Raw genomic sequence first — 19,847 nt, 5'->3', positions numbered from 1 at the left:
CAACGCTCTGAGAACGCCTTCCTTCGCTATTTACTGGCAACCCCTAGGGGCACAGCTACATATGTTGTCCACAATGAATTAGGTCTCCCATACATCTCGGACATTATAAAATCTTCACCTATTTTATTGTGGCACAATGTCTGGGTAAAACCGGAGACAAGTCTCAGCTTAGATGGTGCTGACAACATGAAATGGTTCAAATACGTAAGAAAAACACTTAAAGATATCGGGCACCCAGAATACTTTTTTAACCCTGTAAGCATGGAGACCGGGTCCAGAACTAGTCTGAATAAATTGGTTTTACAGCACCTAGACAGCAAAAGATGGCTTGTAGAAAAGGGCAAAAGCATGGTCGTAGAGAATCAATTGACCACTATCGTTGATGGGGTCCAGCAGTACTTGCTCTTATAACCATCCCTCTTTACACGTATGCTTTTGACCCGCTTCCGCACGGACACTTTTTTCAGATTAATTACTTTTCCACATTGCAATGATCGGACAGGGGACATAAAAACCTGCCCGTGTGATAACATCTCACACCAGTCCAACATTCACTGTATATTATTCTGCAGGTTCTATCTGCTCCGAGGGAAAGACTCTTGAAACCTCTATTAAAGACATGGGGCTTGCGAACCTGCAGAGGGGCCTATAACAAACTGAAAACCCTAGATAACGCACATGTCCTCAAAGTCGTATCTACTTACTTAACCCCTTCCATGCTCATGACGAGCTGAGCTCGTCATGAGTTGCACCGCTCGCATGCTCATGACGAGCTCAGCTCGTCATGTAACGCGTTTTTAAAAAAAAAAGCTGCAGAGCGCGAAAATCGCGGCCGCACGCATGCAGTTAAAAGTGGTTATTAGGCTCAGGAACCACTTCTTTTATAACAAATGTACTATGGGGCCGATTATGATGGCGGACGGATCTGAGTCCGTCCGCCACCATAGAGTAGGAGGGACCATCCGCAGGGGCAGCGGCGGTCCCTCTGTGCAAATTAGGATGTGACCGCCACCCTGGCGGTCACATCCTGTATTTTTAACATTGCGGTGGGTGCTGCTTGAAGCAGCACCCGCCGCAATGTTAAAAATGTAAGTTGTGCATTTGCATGGACAAAGCGGCAGGCACCGCGTGGTGCCTGCTGCTTTGTTCACGCAAATGCATGGGGGTACCATAGGTACCCCCCATGTGCCTCCCCCACCCCCCCTTCACCCAGGGGGCCTGCAACGGGCCCCCGAGGTGGATATCCACATGCTTTTCCTCGGTGGAGAATCCGCCGCGGAAAAGCATGTTTGCACAGCCATCCTAATATGTCTGGCGGTGTCTGAGAGAGTTGTAAGCCAACTGCGGCGGAAAAGCGGCGGACAGGAACCAGGACCCACCAGCCATCCTAATGTGGCGGTGGGTCTTTGGTGGGTCCGCAGAGGATTTTCCACATCCTCCGGGCCAGCGGTGGCTTCCGCCGACCCGGAGGATGCGGAAAATCCTCCATCGTAATGTGCCCCTGTGTTTTTAGGAGCGGAGTGTCCTTGCAAAAAAAATTTTTTTTAGTCTTCTAGGTACTGTATTATTTTTAGTCATCTTTTAATGTATCTATTTTTTATGTATTGGCATTTCTTATCCTGTTGTTTTTAAATGATTGCTTTTTATGATTCTGTTTTTACAAATCGAATAAAGCTTTATTGACTGACTGACAAACAGCCAGCTTTCATGCTTACCCTCAAAAACAAATCACCATTTCAAATGTTACTGCTTTGTATTAGGGTCATTTACCTCCTCCTCGTCTAAAGGCAACAAACAGAAATCCTCTTGGAATGGAAGGGGCTCATTTTCTTTTTCCTCTGGAATACATGCTCTGCTATCAATGGTAAACCTAAAAAGGCAGTGAACAAATGGCCAAACATTTAGAGCTCTAGAAAAAATTACAGTGTAACAAGTGGCATATGAGATGCTATTTGAAACAGATAAAGATACTTTTATGGTGATTCTGTTAATTCCAACTCATTGCCTTTCTCCTGTTAACAATCTGTGGGCACAACAAGTTCAGCAACGGATTACAGAGCTGTTTAACATGCCAGTTCTATGTGTGCAGGTGTAGGCTATATGCACAGTCCCTTTCTTCTCCCAAATCACCACTTTGTCAAGCCCCCGTCTGTAGAAAAAGGTAGCATGCCAGATTTTGTTTGATTGTTGGTTGTGGGGATGGCGGGAAGATATTGATAATAGGAGAGTTCACAGATTATAAATCACAATAAAGGCACCATTAGCCCAGTTCTGTGTCACGGCTCTCCCATTGTTAACATGTGGATAGATTCTACATCAAGAAGAAGAGAAAGGAAGGAGGAAAAAGCAACATCAGGGATCTTAGATCCAGTCAAACAGGTTCTTTAGAAACCTCTGACCAACATACATATTGACAAGTTTATTTCTGACTGTATTTAAGCAGTGCAACTGTTGACCCTCAAGAAGGTTGCTGATTTAGAAATGTATGGCCATGGCAGCAGATGTAAAACACATAAATTTGGGCAGTAATACATTTGAATGGCCCAGTAGATGACGGAAAAGAAAACCCTCTAGAACCCTTTGTGATTATTAATCCGGAAATGAAACTAAAAGAAGAACCCAGCCAATTTTCACTGAGATATCAGTTCTGCATACCAACAGGGCATTTTAATTCCCTCTACAATCTGTAATGACTGACATGAAAGGCAACAGGCAGGAACAATTTTGCTCCAACTACCTGCCACAATTATATTTGGTGACAGCTGGCATGTCCTGAGGGTGGTAGGGCGGATGGGACATTAAAGACATTTTTTTTACATTAAAAGCACTTACCTCCTCGATGGTCTTCTCTCCTCAAGACAGGCAGGCTCCAAATTCTCAAGTCAACCCTGGCGCTGTTCTCTGCTGCAGAGAGCAGTGCCAGGATTGGTGGGAGCGGCCTCTATCAGCGCTCAGAAGAAGAGCACTGGAGGGCTTTGCTTTCTCAAATCAAGCTGTCTTAGAGCAGTTTAAAGTGTGCATGTGTGGCTGGCGATCGCAAGACGGACAAATAGACATGTACACTTTCAACTAAAGCCCCGCCCGCGTCCTGATGCTCCCTTTGGAACGGGGTGACGAAAAATAAAATGGTATCATCTCTGGGGGCATTTCAGTGGGGCTAAGCTCATCAAACGGAGGAGGCGCCCCTGATTATATTTGTGAAAGCAAACAGCAGATTTCGCCAGTATTTGCAGGCAAGGTATCACTTTATATCCTATGCTTCGAAATGAATAATCGATTTGTGACTTTATCTTTAAGTGTTCTACAGGATCGCAAAAATTCCATGCCATGCTGATAGAATTCTGCATCACCAAAACTTACTTTGAGAACATAGTCATTTTAATAAAGATTTCACACAATTAAAAGAAACCAAGATTTATTAATTGTGCAAGTAATGATTACATTTGAGACTAATTCAGGCTATACACTCCTTAACGTGTGTCTAACAATTAAGTTGGTTTCACTCAAGCCCTTTGCTTGATTCTGATATTGGCAGTACGACTGCCAGCCCGCAGCTGCGGCGGTCAGGAGAACGCCGCCAAGCCTGCAGCCAGGGGCGGCCTTAAGCATGTGCAAGCTGTGCACATGCACAAGGCCGCCACGCCAATATATATCCTTAATATAATAATCCTCTTAGTGTTGTGGTTCTATCTAGGACCCTAATTCAATATTCCCGATGTATGCCCTTATATTGTTATAATAAATAATATCCTTATAAAGGCATAAGACTCATATCCATATTTAGTAATAGCCCATGCAGTCCAAATACGGCAAGGCTACTCCCCTAGACTCCTAGAAAGTACAACGCGTTCTTTAAACAAACCAAGCCTCCAGCAGCCCGGGAAATCCCCCTGCTCTTGTTTTGATTTGCACAAGAACTCCTAGAGTCAGAAAGAACTGTTAGTTCTTGGTGACGTCCTTATGTCCAACCTTACGTCAAACCCGGCACCTTTCAGGTATAAATATACCAACGTTGCCTTAAGCAAACACGCGGTGGTTTGGAGCATAGCGGCTAACTACTTGCCCGGAAGCCCAGCTGATGCGAGGAGCCGAAGGACGCCGCCCCTCCCCTTTGACGCACTGAGAAAGACGTTGTCTTTTTCTCCAGCCGAGAAAATCCAGCTCCGATGTTTCCAGTCACCCTTGTGGGTTGAAGGGAGATCGGGTCCTGAGAGAGAGATACAAGACCTCCCACATTCTATTACCAAGGTACGGAGCTGACTAACCCTGAAGAGAATTCTTGATTCAGATTCCTTGGCAAAACCAACTTAACTTAAACTGCTACTTACTTACTCCTTCCCACATATTAGGCTTAGGTCAGGTACACCGGGGTAGGCGTATTTAGAAGCACCAGTTGAGTACGTTAGTCAATGTTTTTATGTATATATATATTTTATGTATTTTAAAGTATCATATGGCTAAAAAACCATATCAATGCTTTTTCAGTATTATTTCATAATACTCCTTTTACTGTACGCACTTTACTTTATGATAAGTATTGCAATTGTGGCAATTCATTTCTCTTGCATGAGAAAGAAGACTGCTCAATAAATAACACCTTTTATTGAAAACGCCCGTCTCTCTATTTCTCTGCACTCTGGTGAAATTAAGTACGCGCGATTAACTGAGTGAAATAAACGTCTATTGTTTTCACACAACTCTAGAGATACACTCTTTATTCTGAGGGAGCAAAGTTGTCATGTTTATGCGGTTGTCAGAAGCTAATCCCTTCTTGTCTCAATCCAGAGAGTTAACTTTTTCCTGAACATTCGAGAAAGTTTCTAGTGACCTCTGAGCTAGCTGGCAAAACTAATTAAGTCTAATATAGTCAGTAGAGCAGTAGAGACCTAGTCGACCTCAGTCCTACGTCTACACTGCTGATTATATTATTCCAATGCGCAGAGCCTATTGGGAATATAGGAACTACACTACATGAGTATGGATACATATTTGCATGGCAGCCCCTGGCAGGGATTTGGCAGCCTCTGGCTCTGTTCCACTTCCAAACACCCTGACCCCCCCCCCCCCCCCCCCCCCTCTTCACTGGCCTCTGCGCCTGCGTTCCTCCGGGGGCCCCCTATCTACGCTCCCTGTCCACGGCCGCCATGAGCCTAGAGCCGCCCCTGCGGCAGCATCCCAACAGCCTCATTACAATGTTGCCTTAGGGCCTGCGTTTTGTTGTGGCGCAGTCATGGAGGCAGCATGATGCAGCTCTAGGAACAGCCAGAACCAATACTGGCCATCCTGAAATGTATCTGGGCAGTCAAACGCACTGTTTCTCTGCAGCACCGTCTGCAGGAGAAACAGTGCCCACAACCGTGCAAATGGCATGGGGGCACACATAGATGAATCCACCCGAAAACTTTCCTTTCCGCCACCCGTATCATGGCAGTGTCCCCCCATGAAATGCTCAGCAGAAAGACAGGTTGTGATGGGTATGGCGGTAAAGTCCAGTATTTGAAGGTGCCCTCTTGAGGTGGATCGGTGAAAAAGTATTTGCCCATTCTTCAAGTTGAAAGTTTCTTTTATTTTCTAGTTGATATAGCGCAAATTCGACCTGAAAGTACTGGAGCACTTTACATGAGCACCATATACGTTACACAAGGACACATTCATTTTTGGTAGGCACAGGGAGATTAAGTGATTTGCCCAGAATCACAGGATGTTGCGCGAATGCCGAGGCTAGAAACTGGTTTCCCAGCTCGAAGGTCAGCAGATCTGGCCATTATGCTATTGCATGAAATACAATAACACTGCCCGGTGTCGACCTCGTGAAACACTCCCCTTTTCAGTGAAAGCAACAGACCCTTTGTCTTTAATGGTTCTCGGAACACATTCAAAACCTTCAATGAAAGTGACATTCTCAAAATTCTAACAGCCCTGAAACACTCAACCCACGTCAATGACCCATTACCATCAAATATCTTCTGGAAGATCAAATCTTCTATGCTAGCACTTTGGGCCAAGATTGTAAATGCCTCACTACTTCAAGGCATTATTCCAGACTGCCTAAATGTTGGACAGGTAACCCTTATTTGGAAAAAAAACACAGGAGATCACTCTGACCTAAACACCTGCCACCCGATCTTCAGCAATGGGACTTTGGCAAAATTCCTTGAAAAATGTGTCTAGTTACAACTATGCCACCACATAGAACAATTCCATCTTCTGGACCAAATTCTAATCCGGCTCCCGGCAAGGCAACAGCACTTAATTGGCTCTATCGCACAAAGTGGACGACATGCTAAAAAGGCTTGGTCAGAACGAAACCTGCCTTCTTATCCTCCACAACCTATCATCAGCTTTTGATAAGGTTAAACAGGATAGCCTTCTAGACTTAATGGAACGTAGGATGGGGCTATCATGGTCTGTCCTAAATTAGTTCACCTCTTTTCTTCACAACAGAACTCAAAGAATCAAGGTTAGCCAGTCCCAGTCCAATGCCACACCGGGCAAGTTAGGGGTTCCAAAGGGGTTCTCTACATCACAAACTCTCTTTAACCTATTCATAGAGTCTCTAACTGAAATTCAGAAAATATCCTACATCAATTATTACATGTATGTGGATGACACCCAACTGTACTTTAAAAGGCCCTCTCCTTAAGATATTTGGTCCGTCAAACACTCCACAAAAAACCCAAACCCGACTGATCATAAACCACCTCAAACGAAATATCCTCAAAACGGAATGCCTTCTTATAGTCCCACCAAAACCTTCTCCGGAAATCGAATTATGGATACAGCAACTAACTGGTCTAAAATGCTCACCATACCTTATAGAGTCAACAAGGTCACTGGGAATGACACTTGACAAGAACCCGAACATGCAGGAGAACATCAGTACCACCACCAAAAGAGCGAACTACCAAATGAACATCATAAGGAAATTGAAACTCTTCCTCCCCCTGATGACTTCAAGGCAGCTGTTCAAGCCCTATTTATTCCCAGGCTGCACTATGGAAGAGAACCACTTTGTGGCTTTCCTAGATCTAAGTTGGCTCCTCTAAGGGCCTCTCTTAACTCTGCTGCAAGGCTTTTCCCAGTAACAAAAAGAAACAAACATCACTTCAGATATGAAATCCATAAAATGGCTCCCATATGAGGCAGGGATTCAGTTAAAAAGTGCCTGCATGACCCATAAAACCTTACACTACAACACCCCAAGGTAAAGTTGTAGACGAATCTAGGACACTATTTAAATATTCCCAATGTATGCCCTTATGTGGTTATATCAAATCATATCCTTATAAAGGCATAAGAATCATACCCATATTAAGTCATAGCCAATGCAGTCCAAATACGGCAAGGCTACTCCCATAGACTCCTAGAAAGCACAACGCGTTCTTAAACAAACCAAGCCTTCAGCAGCCTGGGAATTCCCCCTGATTCTGTATTGATTTGTCCTAGAACTCATGGAGTCCTGAAAGAACTGTGAGTTCTTAGTGACGTCTTATGTCCAACCTTACGTCAAACTCGGCACCTTCCAGGTATAAATATACCAGCATCTGCCCTCGCAAAACACATGGTGGTTTGGAGCAGATCGACTATCTGCTTGCCCGACGCCCTGCTGTAGCGAGTGCCGAAGGAAGCCGACCCTCCCATTGACGCACTGAGAGAGACGCTGTCTTTTCTCCTGCCGAGAAATCCAGCTCCAGTGTTTCCCTGTCACCCTTGCGGGTTGCTGGGAGATCGAGTCCTGAGAGAGAGATACAAGACCTCCTTCATTCTATAACCAAGGTATGGAGCTGATTAGACCCTTAGAGAATTCTTGATTCAGATTCTTGGCAGAAACTATCTTAACTCAAACTACATCTCACTTACTCCTTCCCATGTACTAGGCTTAGGTTAGGTACACCGGGGTAGGCGTATCTTAGAAGCACCAGTTGAGTATGTTTAGTCATTATTTTATCGTTGTATGTATTTTATCTATTTTAAGTATCTTATGGCTTAGAAACCATATAAAGTTTTTACAGTACTATTTCATAATACTCTTTTTACTGTACGCACTTTACTTTATGACAAGTATTGCGATTGTAGCAATTCACTTCTCTTGCATGAGAAAGAAGACTGTTCAATAAATAACCTCTTTTATTGAAAACAGCCGTCTCTCTGTTTCTCTGCACTTCTGGTGAAACTAAGCATGCACGATTGACTGAGTAAAATAGCTATATATTGTTTCCGTGACTCTGGAGATATACTCCTTGTTCTAGGGGAGCAAAGTTGTCATGTTTATGCGGTTGTCAGAAACTAATCCCTTCTTGTGAATTCGAGAAAGTTTCTAGTGACCTCTGAGCTAGCGGCATTTGTAATTAAGTCTAACATATTCAATAGAGACCTAGTCGACCTAAGCCCTACGTCTAAACTATCGTTTATGTTATTCCAATGCGCAGAGCCTATTGGGAATATAGGAACTACACTACATGAGTATGGATACATATTTGCATGGCAGCCCCTGGCAGGGATTTGGCAGCCTCTGGCTCTGTTCCACTTCCAAACACCCTGACCCCCCCCCCCTCTTCACTGGCCTCTGCGCCTGCGTTCCTCCGGGGGCCCCCTATCTACGCTCCCTGTCCACGGCCGCCATGAGCCTAGAGCCGCCCCTGCGGCAGCATCCCAACAGCCTCATTACAATGTTGCCTTAGGGCCTGCGTTTTGTTGTGGCGCAGTCATGGAGGCAGCATGATGCAGCTCTAGGAACAGCCAGAACCAATACTGGCCATCCTGAAATGTATCTGGGCAGTCAAACGCACTGTTTCTCTGCAGCACCGTCTGCAGGAGAAACAGTGCCCACAACCGTGCAAATGGCATGGGGACACACATAGATGAATCCACCCGAAAACTTTCCTTTCCGCCACCCGTATCATGGCGGTGTCCCCCCATGAAATGCTCAGCAGAAAGACAGGTTGTGATGGGTATGGCGGTAAAGTCCAGTATTTGAAGGTGCCCTCTTGAGGTGGATCGGTGAAAAAGTATTTGCCCATTCTTCAAGTTGAAAGTTTCTTTTATTTTCTAGTTGATATAGCGCAAATTCGACCTGAAAGTACTGGAGCACTTTACATGAGCACCATATACGTTACACAAGGACACATTCATTTTTGGTAGGCACAGGGAGATTAAGTGATTTGCCCAGAATCACAGGATGTTGCGCGAATGCCGAGGCTAGAAACTGGTTTCCCAGCTCGAAGGTCAGCAGATCTGGCCATTATGCTATTGCATGAAATACAATAACACTGCCCGGTGTCGACCTCGTGAAACACTCCCCTTTTCAGTGAAAGCAACAGACCCTTTGTCTTTAATGGTTCTCGGAACACATTCAAAACCTTCAATGAAAGTGACATTCTCAAAATTCTAACAGCCCTGAAACACTCAACCCACGTCAATGACCCATTACCATCAAATATCTTCTGGAAGATCAAATCTTCTATGCTAGCACTTTGGGCCAAGATTGTAAATGCCTCACTACTTCAAGGCATTATTCCAGACTGCCTAAATGTTGGACAGGTAACCCTTATTTGGAAAAAAAACACAGGAGATCACTCTGACCTAAACAACTGCCACCCGATCTTCAGCAATGGGACTTTGGCAAAATTCCTTGAAAAATGTGTCTAGTTACAACTATGCCACCACATAGAACAATTCCATCTTCTGGACCAAATTCTAATCCGGCTCCCGGCAAGGCAACAGCACTTAATTGGCTCTTTCGCACAAAGTGGACGACATGCTAAAAAGGCTTGGTCAGAACGAAACCTGCCTTCTTATCCTCCACAACCTATCATCAGCTTTTGATAAGGTTAAACAGGATAGCCTTCTAGACTTAATGGAACGTAGGATGGGGCTATCATGGTCTGTCCTAAATTAGTTCACCTCTTTTCTCCACAACAGAACTCAAAGAATCAAGGTTAGCCAGTCCCAGTCCAATGCCACACCGGGCAAGTTAGGGGTTCCAAAGGGGTTCTCTACATCACAAACTCTCTTTAACCTATTCATAGAGTCTCTAACTGAAATTCAGAAAATATCCTACATCAATTATTACATGTATGTGGATGACACCCAACTGTACTTTAAAAGGCCCTCTCCTTAAGATATTTGGTCCGTCAAACACTCCACAAAAAACCCAAACCCGACTGATCATAAACCACCTCAAACGAAATATCCTCAAAACGGAATGCCTTCTTATAGTCCCACCAAAACCTTCTCCGGAAATCGAATTATGGATACAGCAACTAACTGGTCTAAAATGCTCACCATACCTTATAGAGTCAACAAGGTCACTGGGAATGACACTTGACAAGAACCCGAACATGCAGGAGAACATCAGTACCACCACCAAAAGAGCGAACTACCAAATGAACATCATAAGGAAATTGAAACTCTTCCTCCCCCTGATGACTTCAAGGCAGCTGTTCAAGCCCTATTTATTCCCAGGCTGCACTATGGAAGAGAACCACTTTGTGGCTTTCCTAGATCTAAGTTGGCTCCTCTAAGGGCCTCTCTTAACTCTGCTGCAAGGCTTTTCCCAGTAACAAAAAGAAACAAACATCACTTCAGATATGAAATCCATAAAATGGCTCCCATATGAGGCAGGGATTCAGTTAAAAAGTGCCTGCATGACCCATAAAACCTTACACTACAACACCCCAAGGTAAAGTTGTAGACGAATCTAGGATACTATTTAAATATTCCCAATGTATGCCCTTATGTGGTTATATCAAATCATATCCTTATAAAGGCATAAGAATCATACCCATATTAAGTCATAGCCAATGCAGTCCAAATACGGCAAGGCTACTCCCATAGACTCCTAGAAAGCAAAACGCGTTCTTAAACAAACCAAGCCTTCAGCAGCCTGGGAATTCCCCCTGATTCTGTATTGATTTGTCCTAGAACTCATGGAGTCCTGAAAGAACTGTGAGTTCTTAGTGACGTCTTATGTCCAACCTTACGTCAAACTCGGCACCTTCCAGGTATAAATATACCAGCATCTGCCCTCGCAAAACACATGGTGGTTTGGAGCAGATCGACTATCTGCTTGCCCGACGCCCTGCTGTAGCGAGTGCCGAAGGAAGCCGACCCTCCCATTGACGCACTGAGAGAGACGCTGTCTTTTCTCCTGCCGAGAAATCCAGCTCCAGTGTTTCCCTGTCACCCTTGCGGGTTGCTGGGAGATCGAGTCCTGAGAGAGAGATACAAGACCTCCTTCATTCTATAACCAAGGTATGGAGCTGATTAGACCCTTAGAGAATTCTTGATTCAGATTCTTGGCAGAAACTATCTTAACTCAAACTACATCTCACTTACTCCTTCCCATGTACTAGGCTTAGGTTAGGTACACCGGGGTAGGCGTATCTTAGAAGCACCAGTTGAGTACGTTTAGTCATTATTTTATCGTTGTATGTATTTTATCTATTTTAAGTATCTTATGGCTTAGAAACCATATAAAGTTTTTACAGTATTATTTCATAATACTCTTTTTACTGTACGCACTTTACTTTATGACAAGTATTGCGATTGTAGCAATTCACTTCTCTTGCATGAGAAAGAAGACTGTTCAATAAATAACCTCTTTTATTGAAAACAGCCGTCTCTCTGTTTCTCTGCACTTCTGGTGAAACTAAGCATGCACGATTGACTGAGTAAAATAGCTATATATTGTTTCCGTGACTCTGGAGATATACTCCTTGTTCTAGGGGAGCAAAGTTGTCATGTTTATGCGGTTGTCAGAAACTAATCCCTTCTTGTGAATTCGAGAAAGTTTCTAGTGACCTCTGAGCTAGCGGCATTTGTAATTAAGTCTAACATATTCAATAGAGACCTAGTCGACCTAAGCCCTACGTCTAAACTATCGTTTATGTTATTCCAATGCGCAGAGCCTATTGGGAATATAGGAACTACACTACAGTACTTGGCACAAAAAAAGAAAGTTATCTGATGGATGCAGATCCTTTAGAAGCATCAGCATCATGTTGCTGAAACCACAGAAATTCCATTAAAAGAAAACTTGCAACAGACCCTTCTCGGGTATTGCCCAGAGAATTTGGAACTCCCTGCCACCTGATATCAGACTGATCCCCTCAACTGCATCATTCAAAACGAAGTTAAAGTACTACTCATGAACACATTTCTGCTCTAGTTCACACAATATGACTAGGTGCCTACACTTATGATTATTATTCAAATGTTGGATCTTGTCTAATGCCTAAAAGCTTGGTCTTGTTGAGGTATCGTTCCTCACTCTGTGAGCCACTACATTCTGTACCTCTCTTGATTATGTTGCTGTTCACTCTTTCAGTTTCTTCCTTCTGATCATTTGTAAAGCGCTCTGATACCTTCATGTTCATCCTATTTAAAACGTTATAAATGAAATAAAAATCATTGAAAATCTTTATGGCCGAATTAACTTGTTTAGTTGTCTAAAGGCATGACATGGCTATTTGTCCGAGTCCTTCTTGTCTACTAAGAAGTGCACTACATTCCCTTAACTTTTTTATTGCCCCTTTCTACATTAGGCATTTTACTATAATTGTGATAAAGAAAGAGAGACAGAGAAAGAATCAGAGAGAGTGAGAAAGAGAGAGCAAAAGAAAGGAGGAGGGAGAGAGAGCCCTAACAAGTCTTTGCACAGTTAGTAGCAAGTTGCAGTAGTAATGAGTTGAAGTCTGTGAGCTATCAATGCTATCTAGAACACAAGAAGAGTTTTGTTCCCAAACAAGCACAACATTTTCTATTCTTCAACTATACACCAGAGCTCTACAGAGGAAAGAATAGGTGCAAGAAACAACCAAAACACACTGTTGTTTACGAAAAACTTAGAGTGTCTTATTACTCAATCTGATGTGGAAGACTTATTACACCTGTAAAAGAACTCAAGTTAATCATCAAAAGCTAGAGAATTTCACAGGCCCAAGGCCCAAATAGGGTATGTGCTGACATATTGACGTCTGCACACAGGTAATGGGCACTAATTCTAACCCCAGTCTTTGCAGCCATAACCAAGGGTCATTATACCCCGAGTCTTGGAATGGCTGCATAAGGGTTACTATATATAAAAAAGGTGTGCGATTATCACCAAACATTATTGTATGAGCACACTACTGGACATACCCAGCAAAATATATGCTAAGCATGTGCTGCAATCCTGAGATGAATGGGTTAGAAAATAAGTGGTTTTACTGATGAACAGCTGGGTTTCAGGAAAGGCTATTCTAGGGTAGATGGGTGTTTAGTATTAAAATTAAATGTCAACAACTATATTGTTAAGAGGAGGGTACTGATTAATGCAATGAACATTGATCTATCTACAGTATGTGACACCATAAATCGTGATTGCCTATGAAAAAATGCTAAACCGAAACATCTCACCAGCCTTATGGAAACTGATACTGAAACTACATGATGGTGCCAGGACGGGAGTGGTAGTTGGAAATAATGGATCTCTGACTCAGAAAACTTACACACAAAATGGGCTACGCTAAGGTTGTATGTTGGTACATCTCCTAGTTTCTATATATATTGCTGATGCCCCTGAGGCAGTAAGCCAAACCAGTACATCCTCTCCAAAATTGGGTAGCGAACCAATCTCATCAATTTTTTATACTGATCACACAGTTCTATTGGACCTCATCCCAGATGGCCCACAAGGGCAATTAATTAAATGCCTTTGCATAATACTGTAAAAGACATGATCTAATTATTAATGTCTCAGAAACAAAAATAATTATATTCTCAAACCACACTAATACGAAATATAAAGAGCACTGAACAATTGTGAACAATTGGAAATTGGAAATTGTGCCTGTGTATAGGTATTTAGGCTGGTTTTTAAGTTCAATTTAAACTCCAACTCACACATTGATCAACAAGAACAGAAAGCGAAAGTAGTCGCAGGAACACTAAAGAAGATGGACTCAGCACTAGATCACAGGTGAAGTGAAGATCTCCGGGAGGCCTATGATGCAAAAATAACTCATTTATTGTTGGATGGATGTGAAATTCTTCCTGACCAATGCATACAACAAATCAAAAGAATAGAACCTAATATTTGGAAATAATAACTTGTTTGACTGAGAGGTTCTGTGAATAGTGTACTAAGATTTAAACTTGACCTAATAAATATCAGTTTCAGATAGCTGAAAGTACTAAACTACTGGTATGGTATCTCGAAAGCGGCAGAATGTTTGCTAGAACAATTGATTAAACAGCATCTACAACTCAAAAAACAAACCTCATGGATGGATAACATGAAAAAAATATTTAGTGACCTGGATACTGATACAGTAGCAAAGATGGGTGAGAGATCGGCACCGGGCACAATGATGGAAGCAAGTAATAACAAGCATTTGCAATGCAATAGGTCTCACATTAGTAAAGTTTGAGCTATTAGTATTGTAAATGACGAAAGGTTTATTTATGTGTTGGTTTTGAAAATAGCGAAATTAATAGCCTTGTCATTTACAATGCCAATAGTTTTAACTTTCGCAAATGTGACACCTATAGCATTTGTAATGCAATATGTGTTGTATTTAGGTGACTTAGATGTATTGATATTACAAATAACAATGGCTTTTAATTTTTTTAAATAATTAATACTTTAATAAAAGTTATTGTAATTTATAATGGCAATAGCTTAAACTTTTGTAAATAACTTTTGTGAAGATTATGTTCAGTGTATTTTATTGTGACGAAAATCCAAGAACAGAAGTGAAATATTAACATCTTTTTGTGACATTTATAATAAAGCTTGAAACATTGAGAGAACATATTTGAACCAGTTGTTGTTGAATGGTTGCACAGATTGATGCTGTGGTGGCACTGAGTGATGCTGTGGTGGCGCTGAGTGATGCTGTGGTGATACAATAGATAGAGGGAGGGCGATAGATAGATAGAGGGAGGGCGATAGATAGAGTGAGGGCGATAAATAGATAGATGGATAGATAGATAGAGCGAGGGCGATAGATAGATAGATAGATAGATAGATAGATAGATAGATAGATAGATAGATAGATAGATAGATAGATAGATAGATAGATAGATAGATAGATAGATAGATAGATAGATAGATAGATAGATAGAGGGCGATAGATAGATAGATAGATGGATAGATAGATAGATAGATAGATAGATAGATAGATAGATAGATAGATAGATAGATAGATAGATAGATAGATAGATAGATAGATAGATAGATAGATAGATAGATAGATAGATAGATAGATAGAGTGAGGGCGATAGATAGATAGATAGATAGATAGATAGATAGATAGATAGATAGATAGATAGATAGATAGATAGATAGATAGAGTGAGGCCGCGCTAGATAGATAGATAGATAGATAGATAGATAGATAGATAGATAGATAGATAGATAGATAGATAGATAGATAGATAGATAGATACACTCTGAAACTTACAAAAACTAGGGATAATAAACAGACAACGGTACATAGAATCCGAATTACATGCGCGAATTTGAGGATTTATGAGTGCAAGGCTGTCACAAAAGGATGCCGTATAAATGTGATTTCTTTTACTCGCTAATATTAAGATGCCACACTGATGTAATATTGCTGGAGAGTAAATCCCACAAAGGGGGGGGGAGAGGGCGAGACAAGGTTTCACTAGAAAGTTTAAGAGCGAAGTGGAGAGTTCGAGGGTATTTTTTTCTAAATCCTCTCACCCCTTCTTACTCTTGAAATAGTCATTTACTCTTGTCAGTGGCAGCATAAATCCCTTTCCCGATGGGATTACCTGCGACTGGCGTATTTTGCACGGTACTTCAGGAACGTATTATTTGGCAAAATCCGTAGGTGCAGATTAACAACTTTTTGTTTGCACAATCATGCCATCTGTGTCGTAGCACTTATGTATGTATTTCAGTGTAGTAGAAAACTGAGGATACCTAACATGCACCAGGGCTGGACTGGCTACCGGGCAGTTGTGTGTGCTGCCGAGGTGGGGGCTGATTTCATTGATAGGGACCTGCGTGTGAAAAACGAAACTCGTTTTGCTTTTATTATTTCAATGCGCACGCAGGTCCTCATCAATGAAATAAGCCCCCACCACAGAGAAATTAGCCCCCAGCTCGGCAGCACACACAACTGCCTGGTAGCCAGTCCGGCCCTGACATGCACCCATCGAGTAGATCTGTATCTGGGGAGAGCTGGCGCAGAAATCCTCTCTCTCTGTCATGGCAGGAGCGTTTGCAGCGGGAAGTTTCTGCATGAAGGGTTTTCGGCGCAGATGTGCTCCCTTTATGGCGCCGAACCTTCACTTAATGGCGCGAGAGGCAGGGGGAGGCCAAAGCTATTAAGCTGTTCTTCGACAGTTTTAAAAAGGCAGGAAGCGCCCCAGTTAATTGGAAAGCTGAATGGAAAGTGGGTGGTGCGATCGAAGGAATGGGGGGGGGTTTAAGAAGACTCATTAACATATCAAGAAGACGTGAGCCTCCTTTCTGATTTATTTTTAAAGACGTTTCTTGTGATGGTGATAGTTCTACCAAAAGGCGTTCATTCTCAAATTCTCAACCTATCCACTATTAGTGTTTCCATATGCACATCAGTCAGGTTCTAAGGAACGTTTTAATGTGTTGACAACAGAAGGTTACGTTTCTATTTTGCAAGAAGTGAGAACTCTCCGGAGAGTTCGATATCGTACTCATTCAGAGCCCCGCCCCTCCCAAAAAACTTCAAAGATCTTTCACCTTCTGCAGATATTACTTCAGAAGGGAAAAGGTGAGTGAAGGTGTGGTGTAATGGCCAGAAGAGTTGATTTTTGAACTGTGGAAACAGATCCGAGTCTCGGCATGGGGTCCATCATCCTGTGATTCTGGCCACATCACTTAATCTCCCCTTATCTACCAAAATGAATGTGTCCTTGCATAATGTAACTGACGCTTATGTAAAGCGCTACAGTACCTTTGGGATGAGGTCCTGCCATATAACAAGGAAAAAGCAATTGCTTAAAGCGACGCAAATTGAATTATGCTTTAGACTAGATCCGGCCGTACCTTAATGTTTGTACTCGCAGCATTTGTGTCAGGTCTTTTTGTTACGTTTGTACTGCAGCCACCTACATTAATCACCCGCTGCTCACCTTTAATATGTTTCTGCTTAGGCTGCCTTTGTGTCGGAGGGTGGTGGGTGTGTGGAAGCAACAACGGGATCAAGCAACAATTTTATTTTAAACAAGTTTTCCCAAATGTGTTGCTCTTTGATAAGTGCGTGCGGGGACGATTAGTTGTTATGGATAATGTTTTGTGGGTCTGTCCCTCCGTACGAGCTGGTGTTGTGTGTTGGTATCAGACCAATTTAAGAAAGCACGAAGCCCTGGGAAATAACAGACGCGGCATGTAGCGCTGACTGAACTGGTACCGCTTAAGGCGCTGGCGTGTCCACCACCCACGCGAATGACCTGGTGTCAGGCAGTTGGGGGTTCCTTGGTGGGAGGAGTGGGAGGGTCATGTTCATCAACTTAGTCCAGTGGGGGCAAGGGGCACAATGTTCGTGACAGCTGCAACAAGAGACTGCCCGCTGGTAAAACAAGTGTCGCAGTAAAACTAGGGGCAGCGCATGGATTATGCTAAATCCAAGCAGTACACAAGTGTGGCGGGAAGAGCGCTCATGGGGTCCTCACACACCAGGACGAAGGTGCGGGCAATGCCGGTACTCCAACGTGTCTCCCCAAAGTCTGGATATTACCGGCACTGCAGGACCGCCGTCATCTTAAGGGAACGGCGCACGTGATGCGGAAGTCGGAAGTCCCACGATAACGCGGCTCCGAGCTACGCCGCCATCTTGTCTCGAACTTTCACTGCCTGACTGCCTGGAGAAAGCCTGGCCCTGCCTCACAGAGGTGCTCCATCATGCCAAGGAATGACAAGTCCCGGGTCCCAGGAGAGGGCCCGGGTGAAGACCAGTGAATAGCAGGGACTCCCATGCCGAATGGGAGAGCCCCCGTCGTGCTGCGTTGGAGGAGCTGGAGTACCGCGCCGCAGCACCGGGTGATTTTGCACGTTTCCTCGGGGGGGAGAGCCTGGCTTGGTCAGAGGCAGTCTTAGTGGCGCGAGGAAAATGCCATTGTGCTGGAGGCTTGCAAGGGAGACAGGCACATCGTGTGCCTGTAGTGGTAGTTGGGGGGAGGGTGTGTGTGCGCGTGTGTCTATGCGCGTGTGTCTGTGTGTGTGTGTGCACGCGCCTGTCTGTGTGTTTGTGTGAACAGCATGCCGGACTCGAAGCGTGTTTTCCCGCGTGCAACCTGATCCGATTCCGGCATGCTGCGCGTACCCATCTCATGTCTCCTTGTAAGCAGAGCCGCCCACTATAGGTCTCACTGCGACAGGGCTTCACCCTGTATCGCAGGTGCGAGACCTAAAAAAAAGGTGCAGATCGGCAGCTAAGATAAAGGATTTGAGGATCCTAGTGAAAGATCTAAACTTTCTCACCTTTTGGCGAAAGATTATACATTTGATTTAAAATTGAACTTGAAAAATATAAAAAGGTCTACTGCAACAAAATGGATGCTGAAGCTTAGACTGGGCCAAGTTACGGCTTTTATCAAGTGAAAGCCGTCGATTGAAAATCATCTGACTATGAATGGAACACAAAAAAGATGTCGGTTATGCCCATTGAACACGCAGTCACTTACACATTTGATTGTATTTTGCACGTTTGGTCAAGAAAGGAAAACATATTGCTTTCTATTTATAGAGAACTGCAGATTTGCCAAGTAAAGGAACTGATGATTTTAGTGCAGATGTGACGACATATAACTCTGTTATCGACTTAGTATATTTTTTGATATTGTTATGGATACAATTGCCTATTTAAAATAGTATATTTATAAGCAAAGCCCTTTACACTACAAAGTATAAAGGCTATGTAATGTTCTGGGAAATTGATACATAAACTCAATGTGAGGATATAGCACTTGGCCCTTAGCATTTTTTAATAAAACCTTGCTTTTCTGTTATGCAATATTTTGTAACTTTTAATTAGGTTGTATTGAGGGTGGCCAATTCATAAATGTTTTGAAGAGTTGACAAGTTAAAGAAGATAGAGAATTTACAATATAATCATGTTTTATAAAAATTGCACGGTGCGTGCTATTTGAAATGATCTCTATATTACTGTTTAATAAAAATCGGTTACTACTGCTTTAACTTAAAAATAAGCTGTAAACAATTGCATCTTGCACTTACTAGAAACGAATATGGTATAATTATAGACTTCTGGTGTTGCCACTTGTCTAAATTAGAAAGATGGTAAATGGAAAATTGTAGAAGGAACTCAATTAGAAATTAATCCGGAATCTTGTTGGAACTTCATTAGTGTGGCATCTTGCTAATAACTGATAGATATTATGTAGTGTGCAGTAGGTGGGTAGATATTTTGAAATTTGTTATTTGATATGATTTTTGTAATGGAATGGTTTAGTTTTGTTTTTTATTCAACCTTCTAGCAAAGTGTATGCGCTCTGAAATGAAATTATTTTGTAGTTTTGCAATTTGTGTCCACATCTTTTTAAATGCATAGCATTGCTGATTCTTTTTTTAATCTTTTTAGAATATTTTAATTTTGTGTGATGATTGTAAAGTTTGTTTTGCCTTGTCGGCAATATATCAAACAAATAAACTTGAACTGAACTGCACTATTCTTCCAGCGGGGGTGTCAGGCGGTCATCCAGTTTCAGTCATGAAGGCCTAACCCAGGCATGTCTTCAGGGGATGATTGTAATATAAAGGCATTATACATAACATAAGTCCCACTGAAGCTCTTATGGGTCTACTCTGCAACAAAGACTGGGACTCAAGAAATT

At 42.7% G+C, this 19,847-nt stretch overlaps 1 protein-coding gene across 1 annotated transcript in view; it reads right to left on the bottom strand.

The window, feature by feature from the left end:
• Nucleotides 1-19,847, bottom strand: part of SHOC1 (shortage in chiasmata 1) — a 1,878,679-nt gene that overhangs the window by 1,509,284 nt on the left and 349,548 nt on the right. The window contains exon 7 of the mRNA XM_078676649.1: nt 1,771-1,870. Within this exon, the coding sequence (XP_078532775.1) occupies nt 1,771-1,870 (100 nt within the window). The remainder of the gene's footprint in view (nt 1-1,770; nt 1,871-19,847) is intronic.

Source organism: Lissotriton helveticus, chromosome 2_1 (genome assembly GCF_964261635.1).
Source record: "Lissotriton helveticus chromosome 2_1, aLisHel1.1, whole genome shotgun sequence".
In the NCBI taxonomy this organism is placed as follows: Eukaryota; Metazoa; Chordata; class Amphibia; order Caudata; family Salamandridae; genus Lissotriton; species Lissotriton helveticus.
The sequence above is the reverse complement of the archived record's forward strand: the minus strand, read 5'-3'. Positions and strand labels throughout refer to the sequence as shown.